The sequence below is a fragment of the Fistularia commersonii genome, chromosome 2 (assembly GCF_037954325.1).
Source record: "Fistularia commersonii isolate RoL2024-O1a breed Wild chromosome 2, RoL_Fcom_v1.0, whole genome shotgun sequence".
Classification (NCBI taxonomy): domain Eukaryota; kingdom Metazoa; phylum Chordata; class Actinopteri; order Syngnathiformes; family Fistulariidae; genus Fistularia; species Fistularia commersonii.
The window spans coordinates 24,214,021-24,231,294 of NC_141285.1; the positions used below are offsets into that span (position 1 = coordinate 24,214,021).

Consider the following 17,274-nt stretch of genomic DNA (forward strand, 5'->3'; position numbering starts at 1 on the left):
ATAAATAAAGCTGTTCTTTTTATAATTCTTATTCGTATCGCAAATACACTTTTCATTTTTGTCCTTGCCTGTTTTTTTTTTCTGCTATGGTTTTTGTGTTTTTTATAGAAATAAAAAAAGAAAAGATAATTTTAACAATGTCACTTGACAATTTTTCATTAAAAAAACATTATGTTTTCAAATTTTGAAGCAAAAAATACATAGTTACTTTTCATTTTGGTCCTTGCCTGTTTTTTTTTTTTGTTTGTTTGTTTTTTGAATGCAAGTGAGAAAAAAAAAGATTTGATTTCAGGCGCGGGGCCACAAAATATTGTTCCGAGGGCCGCAATTGGCTGTGAGTCCAAGACCCCCTGATTTAAAACAAGTCAAAATCAATCAATGTTATTTCCGAAGTGGACAGATTGACTTGACATTGAGAGGCATATTTTTCATCTGGAACAAGGAGCTTCTAGGTGGCCCCGGGGGCCGCGGACCCCCCAGGGCTGGGCTGGGCGTGATGCGTCCCGGGTGGAGCTCCAGGCCTCCGCCCTCAAACCGGTTCCCCAAACCGTGGAAACACCTCAGCGTCTGGAATGTCAGCATCTGAATGGTCATGTGAAAGACAAAACTGTATTATTAAAGGTTATTAACTACCTTCTGCCTCCTGCTCGCATTTCATATTTTTACCTGGATATGTAGAGTTCAATTCTACAATTATATAATGTATTGTTACTATAAATTACTAAATAACGTTAGGATAACTACATCGACTATATGGAGAAAAAAACTTAATTTATCCCTGAGGGATAATTGGGGGGCATGTGGGCTAGCAGCATCAAACTGTTAACATCAAATAATAATATAAATAAAAAAATAAAAAAAAATAAAGAAATAAAAAAAATAATAATAAAAAATAATAATAAAAAAATATATATGCACGCACAGTGGGGCAAAAAAAGTCAGCCGCCAATTGTGCAAGTTCTCTCACTTAAAAAGATGATAGAGGCCTGTAATTTTCATCATAGGAACACTTCATAATAATAATAATAATAATAAAAATAATCCAGAAAATCACATTGTCTGATTTTATTTGCAAATGATGGTGGAAAATAAGTATTTGGTCAAGAACAAAAGTTCATCTCAATACTTTCTTATATACCCTTTGTTAGCAATGACGTTTTCTGTAAGTCGTCACAAGGTATTTTGACCCATTCCCCCATGCAGATCTCTTCTAGAGCAGTGATGTTTTGGAGCTGTCGCTGGTAAATGCGGATTTTCAACTCCCTCCAAAGATGAGGTTGCGATCTACAGACCGGCTTGGCCACTCCAGGACCTTAAATTGCTTCTCACCACTCCTTTGTTGCCGCGGGTTGCGTTTAGGATCGTTGTCATGTTGAAAGACACGATTCATCAGGAGGTTTTCACTTAAAATCTTACCATACATGTTCCCATTTGTGCGCCGTCGTGGTCCCTTTGCAGGAAAACAGCCCCAAAGCGAGATGTTTCCACCGCCACGCTTCACAGTAGGTGCGGTGTTATTTGGATGCAAAAAAAAAAAAAAAAGTTGGATGATCCTCTTCTGGATCATCCAAATCCCCTCCAGCAAACTTCAGACAAGCCTGGAAAATGTTCTGGCATCAGCAGTGAGACACGTCTGCAGGATACGAGTCCCTGGGGAGATTATCAGTGCTCTTGTATGTCTTCTATTTTCTAATAATTGCTCCCGCAGATGATTTCTTCACACCGAGCTGCTTACCTTTTACAGATTCAGTCTTCCCATCTCTACAATTTTGCTTCTGGAAAGGTGTCTTTTATTCTGATAACCGGTTTAAACAGGTGTCATTAACACAGGTAACGTGTGGAGGACAGAGAAGCTTCTTAAAAAAGAAGTTACAAGTCTGTGAGCGTCAGAAATCTTGCTTATTCCTTATTTTCCACCATAATTTGCAAGTAAATTCTTTAAAAATCAGACCATGTGATTATGTGTGTGTGTGTGTGTCGGCCGGGAACAAAAGGCCGGACTCTGCCATCTCCTGGTCAAATTAAGAAATCTCTTCTGAAGAATCATTTCTTGCACGAGGGAACAAACTTTCACACTTCCTGGATGTGGTGCCGGACTTCTTCTGAAGACGTCTGCAGTGGACTCGTCCCCCCATCGCTGCTGTACTCATGAAACATCTTCCAGAGAACCTAAACAAACCAGGATGGATCTTCTCTTAACCTATCTTTAACCTAAAAAAAACAAAAAAAACTGTGCAACATTTCATTTCACTGTGCAATATTCAGAACTGTGCAATATTTCATTTCATAACAGCTACACTACAATTTTTCCTTTTATCATACTATTGTGCACTCCTTACCTCACTTGTTACTAAGACACTTATAGTTTTATCACTTGTTTACTAAGACACTTTATAGTTTCACTGAGACACTTTATAGTTTATAGTTTATTTTTATTTCTAATTCTGCCTTTTTCTTTTTATTATTTATCACTGTTATATTTTCTGTAACTCTGGCACAACAATTTCCTTCGGGATTAATAAAGTTGTTCTTATCTTATCTTATCTTATCTTATCTTATCTTATCTTATCTTATCTTATCTTATCTTCCTTTCTGGGACGCGACTTCAACGGAAACCAGGTCGTTTCCAGGTTCCAGACCCCCAGACCCCCCTTTGGTTCTGGTCCCGGTCCCGGTCCTGGTTCCCACGGTGGAACCTGAATTCTGTCTAATCTTAATATATCATCAAATCTTTGATGTCAAAATCATCTTTATTGGGTTTCTGTTTTACAAAAAAAAGAAGGAATCAGCTCTGAAGCTCCGTTAGAAGCGACAACACGGACTGCAGACGGGGACGCGTGGCGGGTTAGGGGATTCATCTATTTGTGTGTGTGTGTGTGTGTGTGTGTGTGTGTGTGTGTGTGTTCCTGCATTTTAAAGGTCAGTAAAGCGGCATGCACAAGACGGTGTCCAGTGTTTGTCCGACGGGGGGCTCAACCTGAGTGACGCCGTTCATTCCTGGTTAAATTCGCCGGTCAGAGTGATGCAACTGACGGTGTTGTTGACGGTTGACGGGGGGGAACAAGGGTTGTAGCCATGGCGACATAACATTGAGAATGAGAGTGCAGTCAAGCTTGTCTGGTTAGTAGGGGTTAGAGGTCAACCGGGCTGAGCGGCAGCTGAACTCGGAGATCCCCCCTTCCCTGTGGGGCCGTTCGGACGGGAAGTGAAGACGAGGAGTCTGGAAAAAAAAACGACAGCTGTGAGCATCCGGACCTTCCGCCTCCGCGGCGCTCCGGCGTTCCCGCCCGAAACTCACTTCCTACTGCGCCGCCTGCTCCGTCTGTTCGCCTCCACCTTCTGTTTTGGTCACGTCGGCCTGCGGGAGAGAGGAGGTCACATGACTGATGGCAACGTTTCTCTCAGAATGCAAGCATATCGCGGTGACATCGCTAGTTTGGGAAGCCGTGGCTTTAGAGGAGAAGGTGCAGCAGGACGCTGTTATGAGGTGTTAGCAGGAAGCCAAAGGTGTGTTAGGCTGGAAGAGACGGCCTGGTTAGTGGGTGTGTTCGCGGTTAGTTCCCCTAACTACCTATTCTACCTTCTAGAAGGGCCCCGGAGCGTCAAACTCCTCAACTCCCAGCAACCCTGCAAACCCATCATCGACACGTCAGTGTAATTAATGCCGCTCATGTCATATTTCCAATTTCCGAACAATAAGCCGCGCTAATATATGAATTTTTTCGGTGGGGGGGCTAGCGGGGCTTCACACCGCTCAAATATTTATCCTCGTCACATTGGGACGATAAAATGACCAGGAAAGTCGGAGTCCGTTCAACTCCGGACACCGAAGACGACGACTTTGAGGGTTTTAGTGCGCAGGATAGCGATCAGCTTGCCAGTGCGGCTTATATTGATAGATACTCCGGAAATTACAGTACTACATAAATACAGAGCGATATGTGCTGACAATTTGCACAATTTTGCACAGTCATTAATATACACATACGATAATTTTTTTCCTCCGTTTTTTATCTGTTCATTTTTTCATTTATTTATTCATTTGTTTACTTATTTATTTATCCATCTATTTATTTATCCATTTATTTATTTATTTATCCATTCATTCATTTGTTCATTTATTTATCTATCTATTTATTTATTCATTCATTCATTTATTCATTTGCTTATGCATTCATTCATTCATTAATTCATTAATTCATTAATTCATTTATTCATTTATTCATTTATTTATTTAACCATTTATTTATCCATTCATTCATTTATTCATTCATTTGTTTATTTATTTATTTATTTATCCATTCATTCATTCATCCATTTATTTATTTATTTATTTATTTAACCATTTATTTATTTATTTAACCATTTATTTATTTATTTAACCATTTATTTATTTATCCATTCATTCATTTATTCATTCATTCATTCATTCGTTTATTTATTTACTCATTCCTTTATTTATTCATTTGTTTCTTTGTGTATTATTTATTTGGCTGCCACGACATGACTGCTGTGTCAGCCAATCACAGCAGGTGTTTTCTGGCTGGCCAATGGCAGGGGGGAAGAAAAAAAAAAAAACTTTTGGAAAATGACCAAAATGGGATTGATCTGAGTTGCAGTTTTGCCAGGAGGGTGTCACTTCTGTTATTTTGCTCTGTTAGTTTTATCCATCCCCTCTGCGCGATACTAGATTAAAAAAACAGCGCAGCGACCTTCCTCATATTCTCTGTCAGAAAGGCGGCTGGAAGCACTTCTACAACTGCTGCTCCAAGATGCACCACGCTAGCCTGGCAGGACCTCCACCCCCCGCCCAGATGTTCTCTTACGATGCAGATACATCGCAACGTTTAAATCATTAACATGAGCGAGAGCTTTGCTTTCTACCGCGGCTCTTCCTCCCCGAGGGAGAAGAAGGAAACCGAGAAAGCCATTCGGAGAGTTACGTCAGGCCTGCAGCTTCAAGCCATGCAATGTGCCTGTCACTCATCCACCCCAGCCAATCAGGCACCTCTTTAGCCTCATGTCCCGCCTCCTCCTTCCTCCGGGCAACCACCGACAAAAACAAAAGAATCACAAAGACATTAAAGTTATTAGAACAACAGAAGATTATTAGCATCACTTAGACTGTGTTATTCCTTGGATGGATGGATGAATGGATGGATGGATGGATGGATGGATGGATACATGCAGGAATAGATGGATGGATGGATGGATGGATGGATGGATGGATGGATGGATGGATGGATGGATGGATGGATGGATGCATGCATGGATGGATGGATGGATGGATGGATGGATGGATGGATGGATGGATGGATGGATGGATGGATGCATGCAGGAATAGATGTATGGATGGATGTATGGTTGGATGGATGGATGGATGGATAGATGGATGGATGGATGGATGGATGGATGGATGGATGGATGGATGCATGCATGCAGGAATAGATGGATGGATGGATGGATGGATGGATGCAATGATACATGGATGGATGGATTGATGCATGCATGCAGGAATAGATGGATGGATGGATGGATGGATGGATGGATGGATGGATGGATGGATGGATGGATGGATGGATGGATGGATGGATGCATGCATGCATGCAGGAATAGATGTATGGATGGATGGATGGATGGATGGATGGATGGATGGATGCATGCATGCATGCAGGAATAGATGTATGGATGGATGGATGGATGGATGGATGGATGGATGGATGGATGGATGGATGGATGGATGGATGGATGGATGCAATGATACATGGATGGATGGATTGATGCATGCATGCAGGAATAGATGGATGGATGGATGGATGGATGGATGGATGGATGGATGGATGGATGGATGGATGGATGGATGCATGCAGGAATAGATGTATGGATGGATGTATGGTTGGATGGATGGATGGATGGATAGATGGATGGATGGATGGATGGATGGATGGATGGATGGATGGATGGATGGATGCATGCATGCAGGAATAGATGGATGGATGGATGGATGGATGGATGGATGGATGGATGGATGGATGGATGGATGGATGCAATGATACATGGATGGATGGATTGATGCATGCATGCAGGAATAGATGTATGGATGGATGGATGGATGGATGGATGGATGGATGGATGGATGGATGCATGCATGCATGCATGCATGCAGGAATAGATGTATGGATGTATGGATGGATGGATGGATGGATGGATGGATGGATGGATGGATGGATGGATGCATGCATACATGGATGGATGGATGGATGCAATGATACATGATGGATGGATGATGCATGCATGCAGGAATAGATGGATGGATGGATGGATGGATGGATGGATGGATGGATGGATGGATGGATGGATGGATGGATGGATGGATGCAATGATACATGGGTGGATGGATGGATGGATGGATGGATGGATGGATGGATGGATGGATGGATGCAGAGACCCAGTCATGCCCTGCGATGTTGTTCCCCAAGGGTTGAAGGTGTCAGCTGTTCCTCCTGAATGAGTGGAAGTGTGCGTCCCTCACCGTGGTGACGAGGCCGCTGGCCAGCGCTGCGCTCTCAGCGCTATCCACTGCCGCCTGGGCCGCCTCGTTGGCCCCGGTGACCGCCGCGTCGGCCGCCGCGTTGGCCTGATCGGTCGTCTTCTGTGCGACTGCGTGACGAAAAGAAGGGAAAAGTCACGACGGCAACGGGATCGAGAGGAACGCCGCGGGACTCTGATCTATGAACACACGTATGGATCCATCCAATATCCAATCACAGATATCTGAACTTCTTGTAGTTTGCAGAACGTGCAGCAGAAAGCCCACCTGTGTTCACGCCGGTCACCACACCCTCCATCGTCTTGTTCCCTGCAGGTGAAGAAGAAGAAAAAGAGTCAGAAGGCTCTACATGATGGAGTGTGATGGACAAGGGGACGCCTGAAGGTCACCTTGACAGGGGAGGAGGAGGATGAGACACTTCTGAGAGCCTGAAGGTGTCTTCTCTGACAATTCGTCATCCAACCAGGGATCTTTTTAATGTATCGCTATTTTCAAGGACTCACTCAAAACGTTCCTAGCGTGATGAGCAATAGCCCATTAGCCCTTAGCGCTAATAGCTTAGCGAGTGGACGAGTGTCCAAAGGTGCCGCCTCTCCTCCGGCCTGCTGGTCGTGTCTGCACACAGGATGCCGGGACTGTTTGTTTTGTTTTTATGTGTTTATTGTGTTTGTGCATTTGAAGATATTTTTCGTGTGTTCAGCTGCCTGTTGAATAACACACACTGTTCCCTCAAACAAAGGCCCCCATTCTTGGCAAGCGGTCACATGTCTGTGTGGCGGCCGTTTGCTGCGTGGATGCTGCCGCAGAGCCACCGCCCACACCTCCCGCTAATGTCCACTAGAGGCTGCTGCCTGGCATCTGCCTCCTAGGACTCAATGGAAAATCCCAACCCTGCCCAACCCTACCCCTAATCCTATCCTTACACTACCACTCATCCTACTGTACCCTACCTCTAATCCTAACCTACCCCTCCCCATATTCTATCCTTATACTACCCCTAATCCTTACCCCTAACCCTGCCCTACCCTACCCCTAATGCTAACCTATCCTACCTCTAATCCTACCCTACCCAAACCCTAGCCTACCCATAACTCTAACCTACCATACCCAAATACTACCCTACCCAACCCCCTACCCTACCCCCAACCTTACCCTACCCTACCCCAATCCGACCCTACGCTGCCTCTAATCCTACCCTACCCCAACCCTACCGTACCCCAACTCTAACCTACCTTACCCTAAATACTCCGACCCTACCCTACTCCCAACTCTACCCTCAACCCTGCCTTAACATACCCTACCCCCAACTCTACCCCTAATCCTACCCGACCCTACCCCTAATCCTACAATACCTGAACCTACCCTTCCCCACCCTACCTTACCATACCCTACCCTACTCCTAATCCTACACTACCCCACCCTACCCTACGCTAACCCCAACCCTACCTACCATACCCTATCCTACCCCAAAGCCTACCAGTAACCCTATCCTACCCTACCCAACCCCAGTGAGGAGCAAGAGAGGAGCATCTCTGTTCAGAGATCAAGGATCCGTTTCCACTAGCAGAGCATGAACGGACGCGAAGAACTGTGTCAATGTTCATTTCCTGAAAAATGAGATCATATAAATGGATTTGAGCTTTTATAATTCTTATTATCATACATTACGATTATCATATATTATCATTATCATTATCATTGTCAAAATAAAATGTTAGAAATGATTACATCTATCTAATATTATTATTAACATCCATTATCATGATTGTTATTCTACACAGTTGTAATTGTGTCGAAAGGCCTTCATCAGAACCCTGGACATTTGTATCCGTACGTTTCCCAGTGACAGGCGGTAGAACCGGAGGAAATCATGAACCTCAGAATCAAAAATAGTTTATTGATCCAGTGGGGAATCGAATCAGGCCTCCGGCTCGGCCCTGCTGTCCAGTCAGGTTCCACTGAGAACATCTGAGAACATCCAGATGCCCTGATTGGGGCGGCAGACGCTGAGGAACATAAATAATTCAGCTGTTTGTCATCATTTATTTATCCTATTTTTAATCTTGAACGGTGTCAGCGTGGCCGCCAGAAACAAGCTCCGCCCCCTGAGTGGAACCCGATTGGACGTCGGATCAGAGCGATGCTAAGCTAGGATCTCGCGTCTGATGGGGAACCTGACGTATCCGGAGCTGCGCCGCCTCCTGTTAGTCGCGTCAGAACCCCGGAGGGGCGGAGTCAGGTGTCCGAGCCTCGTCCAATCAGAATCCGAGGAGGGCGGGACGACCACTAGATGGCGCCCGGCGGGGAACGTTAGCAGCTTTCCTCCGGCCCGCCGACCTCCACGACCGCTCCCCTCTTCACCTCCGCCGCCTCCCACTCATCCCTCGCTCCCTCCATCCATCTCCCCCGTCACCCCACGCATTTCCTCCTCCTCCTCCTCCATCCCTCGCTCCGCCCGCCGACGGACCTTCCCCCATTTTCAAATTTAATGCTCCACGTCGGGATGAATTGCACTTTTCCTCCGTTCTCGTCCGGTCTGAATATTTCAAGACATCCCTCCATCCTCCCATCCCTCTCCGGATTTTAAAGTGATATTTTCTCTTTAAAATCCCCCTCCCTCCATCCCTCCGTCCTCTCTCACCGACATAGATGACCCCCTCCTTGGTCTTGGCGGCGGCCTCCTCCACGCCGGCCTTGGTCTTCTCGGCGGCGGCCACCACTCCGTCCTTGGCGATGGAGAATCCCTTCTTCAGAACGTCCATGACTCGGCTTCCTTTCTCCCCCGTTTGCTCCTGTTTTTCTTCCGGAGATTCTCTCCTTGGCTCCGTCCGGCTCGGCTGCCTCCTCTCGTCTGCCGGGGGGGAAGAGACGCTCCTCCTGCTAATGGATGGCAGAAGGAAAGGGGGAGGAGAGAAGGAGGGAGGGACGGAGATCTTACAAGAAAGTGGGAGAGAGAAAGAGAGGGAGAGAGGGAGGACTGAAGGCGACCTGGGATTTGAGCTGTGCAGCCGAGCAGGAAAAAGGGAGTAAAGTGAAGGAGAGGAAAAAAAAAGAGGGTGGGGAACATGGGGAGGAGAAGGAGGAGAAGAAGGAGGTGAAGAAGGAGAAGAAGAAGGAGGCAAAGGAGAAGGAGGTGAAAGAGGAAGAGGAGGAGAAGAAGGAGAATGAGGAGGAGAAGACGAAGGAGGTGAAGAAGAAGAAGATGGAGACAAAGGAGAAGAAAAAGGAGGAGAAAGAGGTGAGGAAAGAGAAGGAGGTGAAGAAGAAGGAGGAGAAAAGGGAGAAAGAGGTGAAGAAGGAGAAGAAGATGGAGGCAAAAAAGAAGGAGGTGAAAGAGGAAGAGGAGGAGAAGAAGGAGAAGGAGGAGGAGAAGACGAAGGAGGTGAAGAAGAAGAAGAAGATGGAGATGATGGCAAAGGAGAAGGAGGAGATGGAGGTGAAGGAGGGAGGAGAAGGAGAAGGATAAGGAGGTGAAGAAGAAGGAGATGGAGGAGAAGGAGGAGGTGAAAGAGGAAGAGGAGGAGGACAAAAGGAGAAGAAGGAGAAGAAGAAGGAGGCAAAGAAGAAGGAGGTGAAAGAGGAAGAGGAGGAGAAGAAGGAGAATGAGGAGGAGAAGACGAAGGAGGTGAAGAAGAAGATGGAGACAAAGGAGAAGAAAAAGGAGAAAGAGGTAAGGAAAGAGAAGGAGGTGAAGAAGAAGAAGATGGAGATGATGGCAAAGGAGAAGAAGGAGGAGATGGAGGTGAAGGAGGGAGGAAGAGGAGAAGAAGAAGGGGTTGAAGAAGAAGGAGATGGAGGAGAAGGAGAAGTAAAAGGAGGAGAAAGAGGTGAGGAAAGAGGAGAGGGAGATGAAGAAGAAGGAGAAGAAGATGGAGGCAAAGGAGAAGAAGGAGGAGATTTAGGTGAAGGAGGAAGAGGAGGAGAAGAACGAGAAGGAGGTGAAAGGAGGAAAAAGAGGAGAAGAAGGGGGTGAAGAAGAAGAATAAGGAGTTGAAGAAGATGGAGGCAAAGGAGAAGAAGGGGGAGATGGAGATGAAGGAGGGAGGAAGAGAAGGAGAAGAAGAAGGGGGTGAAGAAGAAGGATAAGAAGAAGATGGAGGAAAAGGAGAAGGAGGAGAAAGAGGTAAAGAAGAATATGGAGAAGAAGGAGAAGAAGGAGGTGAGGGAGGTGAAGAAGAAGGAAAAAGAGGAGGAGAAGAAGAAGGAGATGGAGGAGAAAGAGGTGATGGGGTAGAAGGAGAAGAAGAAGGAGGTGATGGAGGAGAAGAGGAAGGAGAAGGAGGTGAAGAAGAAGGAGAAGGAGGAGAGAAGGATCAGCCTCAGCGTTCTTCTGGAAAAACAAGCTGAAGTTTGGCCTTGAATGAGCATCTGGAGGTCTTCACAGGTGCCTTCATGATCTTTCTACCCTCCACCATCTTCTCCACCTCCACCACCATCCTCTCTTCTACTCTGCCGTCCTCCCTTCAGACGTGAGGCTGGACGCCATCTTGTGCGTGAGGAGGAGCTGCAGGGACTCCTGGAAGGTCACATGATGGAGCAGGCGGAAGCATCTGGAAGGATCCTGTGATCCAGCTCTCCAGGAGACGCCCCGGCAGGATGACGGATGGCCTTCATCACCTCGTGGAGATGGAGCCGCCCGTCGTCTCACGGCGACAGGATAAAAATAGCTCGCCAAAGATGCAGGAGGGGGCGTCTCCAGGCGTCCTGAAGGTCCAACGTTGAGAAGAGTCACCTCAACTCCATGTCAGCGAACCCAACGCATCTCCAGCCAGATGCTGCAGCACCTCAGTTGCTCCTGCAGGATCTTCAGCGGGACCTCCCGCGAGGACACCATCCACCTGCAGGACCTCCTGCAGGACCTTCTGCTGGGACGCATCCTCCTGCAGGAGGTCCACCAGGAGGACGCCGTCCTCCTGCAGGACCTCCTGCGAGGATGCCGCCCACCTCCGGAGCTCCATGTTGGTGGACCTGGATCATCTCAGACCTTCTGAGGTGTGAATGGATGCCCCCCCCCCCACCGTGGATGTGACTCAGCAAACTCTCCCAGACACACATCCGGCGCCGACTCAGCCCTCCTCCTATTGGTCGACAGCCGGGCTATTTTTAGCCCCGTTCTGATCCTCCTCTTTTTTTTTTTCCAGGGACGGATGGACGCCACCGAGGAGGCCTCCCGCGGGTTACCGGGGCGACCAGGCCAGCTCCGATCAATACTGTGCATTATCCCGGATCACACACACACACACACACACACACGCGCACTCAGTAATGCAATATCTAATTGATTTCCCGGAGAGCAGAGCGGACGAGGATTATGGGATGGAGGAGGATCATGTCTTCATTTGGGTCTTCAGTGTCTTCAGAGACACTATCTATCTATCTATCTATCTATCTATCTATCTATCTATCTATCTATCTATCTATCTATCTATCTATCTATCTATCTATCGATTTGCAAAACGTTTGCAAAAACAAACAAAAAATAAAAATACTTTCTATCTAAGTAAACTTTATTTTTTATTTTTGAACTTTTGCCAATTTTTTTTTTTTTAACTTTAATATATAATATTTTTAATTCCCCTCAATACGTTCATAGACACACATGGAATTTTTCATCTTGGCGTTTCTATCTATCTATCTATCTATCTATCTATCTATCTATCTATCTATCTATCTATGATGATTTCTTTTATATGAAGAGTTTGTCAGTAGTGTATCCAGGTGTGTGTGTGTGTGTGTGTGTTTGTGTGTGTGTGTGTGTGTGTGTGTTTGTGTGCCGTGCCTTGAAGTCAGAGGTGTTTGTTTTCTCTTCAGTGGAAAATCACTGAGTGCTCCGGAGGCCTCTGGTCAGCTGCTCAGCACCAGACAACGGCTCTTTAACTCCCGTTCAACAGCCCATAATTCAGTGCAGAGATCACACACACACACACACACACACACACTCGATTGTGTCTCACATCCGCGTTTGTAGTAAACACAACGTGGGTTGATTCAGAGACAGAGAGAAGAGTCTCCGTTCCATCCCTCCCTCTGCAGACGCCTGATGACGGAGAGAATAAGAGACAAAGATGATTTTCTCCATTTCATGCCACAGAAATTGTCACAAAAACCTTTCAGTTCGTGTCATGACGACGGCGGTGGGGTGTTTTTTTTCTTTTTTCAGTCCTGCAGGTCCTCCTGACGGCAGCCTGGCTCCACATCACCGCCTCGAGGAATCCAACGCCCCTCCGCTAATTGGCCCTTACAGCATTTTAATCACGGAGGCACTCGTGTGTGTGTGTGTGTGTGTGTGTGTGTGTGTCTTCACGTGTCTCTGTAACGGCCTCGTTTCCGTGACGCCTTGCAAAAGATTGTGCAGCCGCAGCAGGGTCACAGACAAAAACCAAAAAAAGGCTTGATATGAAATACAGCGATCCCTCGCTATAACGCGATTTACTTTTCACGGTTTCGCTACTTCACGGATTTGCATCATTGTGTTCTGCATTCTGATTGGCTAAAAAGTCACTCCGCTTCTTCTCTACCTGTGCGTCAATAACGTTGCAGTTTAATATGTACACACCGAATTTACATTGCGTACGTGCAAATTCTCTCGCAATTTCGAGTTTCTCTAAAACCCATAATGTTGACAAAACGCTCTATCGCAGATAAAGTTAAACTTCTGGACATGCTAAGGGAAGCTAAAAGCTATGCGGCTGTAGGTCGGCATCACGGGATTAATGGATCGTCCGTTCGTTCCATGAAGAAAGAAGAAAGAAACATAAGGACGACAGCAGAAATGTATAATAGAGTATTTAATTGTATAATAATTATAAAAAAAAATAAAGGTGTCTACTTCACGGATTTTGCCTATCACGGGTTCTTGAAAAATGTGTAAGAACGGTGAGAAAAAACAAGCAAAATGACATTTTCAGGGATTTTGGAGAGTTCGGGACAAAGACAATCCCGGGCCTCTGTTTGAAAATGAAAAATACAACCAAAATATTTCACCGTTACTTAGATGAACTCTATTGATCCCCATAGGAGACATTCTTTTGTTAGCAGTTGTAATGTCAATAAATATAAATATGAATATAAATAGAGACAGCGAGTTGATAAACAACAGGAGGGAGAAGCTAATGGGACGATCCCAGACTTTGGCGCCTCCTGCTGGTCAAAAGTCTGCAATCTTTAATCAAATTAATTCAATTCATGTAATCCGTTAATGTAATTAATTTTCTTCCATTCTTGCATTGAAGTAAAGCAGCGGCTCCTTGCGTGGAAACACAACTTGAATTAAAATCCTGCCAAAAGGTAGTAAAGTACTAAACTACTGAAGCTACAGCACTTTGGATTTTTTTTTTTTTTTTGCATTTGGAATTACAGATGATTTGATGTTTGACGAGCTTTTCACTCCTCGGTGGGAGAAACACCAGCGTTGGTGTTTGAAATGAAGAATAATGGGCTCATCTGGGGGTCAGTTTGATATCAAGGTCTGGGATGGAGACAAAGGGGAGGAAATGCAAGAGGTCACAGGTTGGATCGAATCCTGGGAGATTCAGTGTCGAAGCCAGAGGAGGCAAGGGGAGAGGAGGGAGGGAGGAAGGAAGGAAGGAAGGAAGGAAGGAAGGAAGGAAGGAAGGAAGAAAGGAAGGAAGGAAGGAAGAAAGGAAGGAAGGAAGGAAGGAATGAAGGAGGAAGGAAGGAGGAAGGAAGGAAGGAAGGAGGAAGGAAGGAAGGAAGGAAGGAAGGAAGGAAGGAGGAAGGAAGGAAGGAAGGAAGGGAGGAGAAGAGGGGAGAGGAGAGGAGATAAGGACAGAGGAGAGGAGATAAGGAAAGGAAAGGAGATAAGGAAAGAGGAGAGGAGATAAGAAAAGAGGAGAGGAGATAAGGAAAGGAAAAGAGGAGATAAGGAAAGGAAAAGAGATAAAGAGAGGAGAGGAGATAAGAAAAGAGGAGAGGAGATAAGGAGAGAAGAGGAGATAAGGAGAGGACAGGAGATAAGGAAAGAGGAGAGGAGATAAGGTAAGAGGAGAGGAGATAAGGAAAGAGGAGAGGGGAGGAGGAAAGGAAAGGAGGAGATAAGGAAAGGAAAAGAGATGAAGAGAGGAGAGGAGATAAGAAAAGAGGAGAGGAGATAAGGAAAGAGGAGAGGAGATAAGGAAAGGAAAGGAGATAAGAAAAGAGGAGTGGAGATAAGGAAAGGAAAAGAGGAGATAAGGAAAGGAAAAGAGATAAAGAGAGGAGAGGAGATAAGAAAAGAGGAGAGGAGATAAGGAAAGAGGAGAGGGGAGGAGGAAAGGAGAGTTGATAAGGAGATAAAGTAGAGTGATCTTCGCCCTCCAGCCTGCAGGTTGTCGTCCAGGAGCCGTTGCGTGTCTCACCGGCAGATGGCGACAAACCCCCGCAGCAGCGGCCCCGCTCCCGCAGGCTCGGATGACGTCATCGACCGGCAGCGGGACTCTCTCATTCCCGCCAAACCCTTCCAGATCGTCCAGATCCACTTGTCGGACGCGCTTCCATACATCATGTACTTCCCTCTCCTCTCCAGCCGGAGCTCCTCCGGCCCGCTCAGGAACCTTCACCTCCTCCGAGGAGGTCCGAAGACGAAACGATGGAAAGAAGGAGGAAGGAAGGAGGTTCTCCTCCGTTCTTCTCGTCCTGCAGGAAGAGGAGGAGGAGGAGAGGACGGACCGAGGCAGGAAGAGAAAACACAAACATCTGGGCGTGAAGAACGCCGCAGGTCCATCATCTGCAGGAGGAAGACCAGAGCGAGCATCTCCAGATGGTTCTGCGGCTTCATTGGGTTTTTTAATAACTAATTATTATCCTGGTTCAAACGTTCCCCCTCTTTCTCGCCACGTGGACTCTAGTGGACCCAGAACCTGACAAGTGACTCTCCAGACCTCACACACACACACTGACGCAGGCTAGTGAATGCTATCAAGCTAGCAAACGCTATCAAGCTAGCAAACGCTATCAGGCTGGCAAATGCTATCAAGCCAGAAAATGTTATCAGGCGAGCAAAACGTAATGAGACTAGCAAACCAGCAGACCTTAAGACAGGGTTGTCAAACATACGGCCCGCAAAGGGGTTCGACCAGGCCCGCAGGATAATTCTGAAAGTGAAAAAATGCATAAAAGACAAGGATTTATTTTTTTAATTAAATGCAATTCAAGTATTTTCCGCTAGGGGGCGCACTATTTTGGTCAGAGTAGACGGCAATCCGCATCACTGAGACGGACCAATCAGCAGACGTTATCAATGCACCACCTGCTGCTTGTTATGATGTTTTTTTCTACCCTGTTCTCTACCTCCCCGCTACGCCCTCATTAGCCAAAATGTCGTTATCAAAATAGAGAAAAGTAGTTAAAGAGTGTAGAATTTTCAAAGAAGAAACGGACTACGTCCTATTTATTTACGGAGACGCACGGGAAACCTTCGTGCTTGGCGTGTTTGCAACAAGTTTCGGTATTTAAAGAATATAATATACGGCGCCACTACGAGACTCATCAGAGCGAAAAATATGACAGCTTGCAAAGAAAACTGAGAGGAGATAAGATCAACCAATTGCTGGCCGGTCTGAGGAAACAGCGTCCACTTTCATCCATAGCTGAGAAATCGGCGAAGCAGCGGTAAAAGCCGGCTAGCTAATTGCTAGCGAAAAAGTACAATTTAATGTTAGTCACCAGCTTCACTACAAACTAGTATGATGGAATTCAATTTTCATGCAACTCCATACATTTTCAGTATATATTGTATGTGTATGCATGTTTTATGGATGAAGTTTACACATTTACAGGACGAGTGAATACTCACATCCTTACACATTTAATAGCACTCTTTTTAGTTTGTAGGGTGTAGGCGGGGATTCAATTCAGATTTTATATGCACATGTGTAAATGGTTTAAAAATCCCTTTCTTTATAGGTCTCATTCAATCTTAAAGTGCATTACTATATTTTTCAACACCAATTACTTGTTAAAGTTTTGTGCCTTTGTACGATCAGTGGGATCACATGATCACATGATTGCAATGCAAACATGTGAATGATAGAAGTAAATTTCACTTTTGCCGAAGGAAATATGAGGTGTTTCATGAAATGTTTTGTAAAGGGATTGTTCATGAAATTCCAAGATTTTCCTAATGTTCTTGTACTTCTTTACATCAAAACAGAGGACAGACATGATATTTTGGTTATTTATTGCTGAGTATGCCATTATTTTAACGGTCCGGCCCACTTGACATCTACCAAGGCCGTATGTGGCCCGCCATGAGAAATGAGTTTGACACCCCTGCCTTAAGACACTTTATAGCCTTGACTTGTTACTTTGAAACTTTATAGTTTAATTTGTATGTCTTGTTCTCCCCTCTTTTTTATACTGTTTATACAATTTCTTACTATTTTTTTATTATCGTTATGTTTTACTTGAAACTCTGGCACAACAATTTCCTTTGGGATAAGTAAAGTTGTTCTTATTCTTATTCTTAAACACTATCAGGCTAGCGAACGCTATCAGGCTAGCAAACACTATCAGGCTAGCAAACATTATCAGGCTAACAAACGTTATCAGGCTAGCATACGCTATTAGGCTATCAAACGCTCTTAGGCTAGCAAACGCTATCAAGCCAGCAAACGCTATCAGGCTAGCAAACGTTATCAGGCTAGCAAATGATATCAGGCTAGCATACGCTATTAGGCTAGCAAACATTATCAGGCTAACAAACGTTATTGGGCTAGCAAACGCTA

At 45.4% G+C, this 17,274-nt stretch overlaps 2 protein-coding genes across 3 annotated transcripts; one reads left to right on the plus strand and one right to left on the minus strand.

Annotated features, from left to right (window-relative positions):
• Positions 1-2,731: 2,731 nt before the first annotated feature.
• On the minus strand, positions 2,732-9,462 carry LOC147236796 (uncharacterized). Of its 2 annotated transcripts, XM_086174158.1 has the most exons (6): positions 9,192-9,462; positions 6,818-6,859; positions 6,533-6,660; positions 5,009-5,035; positions 3,299-3,358; positions 2,732-3,220 (listed from the first exon to the last, which is right to left on the minus strand). In XM_086174158.1, exons 1-5 carry the CDS (start codon positions 9,310-9,312, stop codon positions 3,302-3,304), a joined length of 375 nt encoding a protein of 124 aa, XP_086030284.1. In that variant the 5' UTR covers positions 9,313-9,462; the 3' UTR covers positions 2,732-3,220; positions 3,299-3,301. The 2 variants fall into 2 exon arrangements, with proteins under 2 accessions (XP_086030284.1, XP_086030294.1); XM_086174168.1 differs by lacking the exon at positions 5,009-5,035 and having other exon boundaries at positions 9,192-9,440.
• On the plus strand, positions 9,438-13,379 carry LOC147236797 (uncharacterized). The gene is made up of 2 exons (XM_086163005.1): positions 9,438-10,220; positions 11,692-13,379. Exon 1 carries the CDS (start codon positions 9,438-9,440, stop codon positions 10,014-10,016), a length of 579 nt encoding a protein of 192 aa, XP_086019131.1. The 3' UTR covers positions 10,017-10,220; positions 11,692-13,379.
• The last annotated feature ends 3,895 nt before the right edge of the window (positions 13,380-17,274 follow it).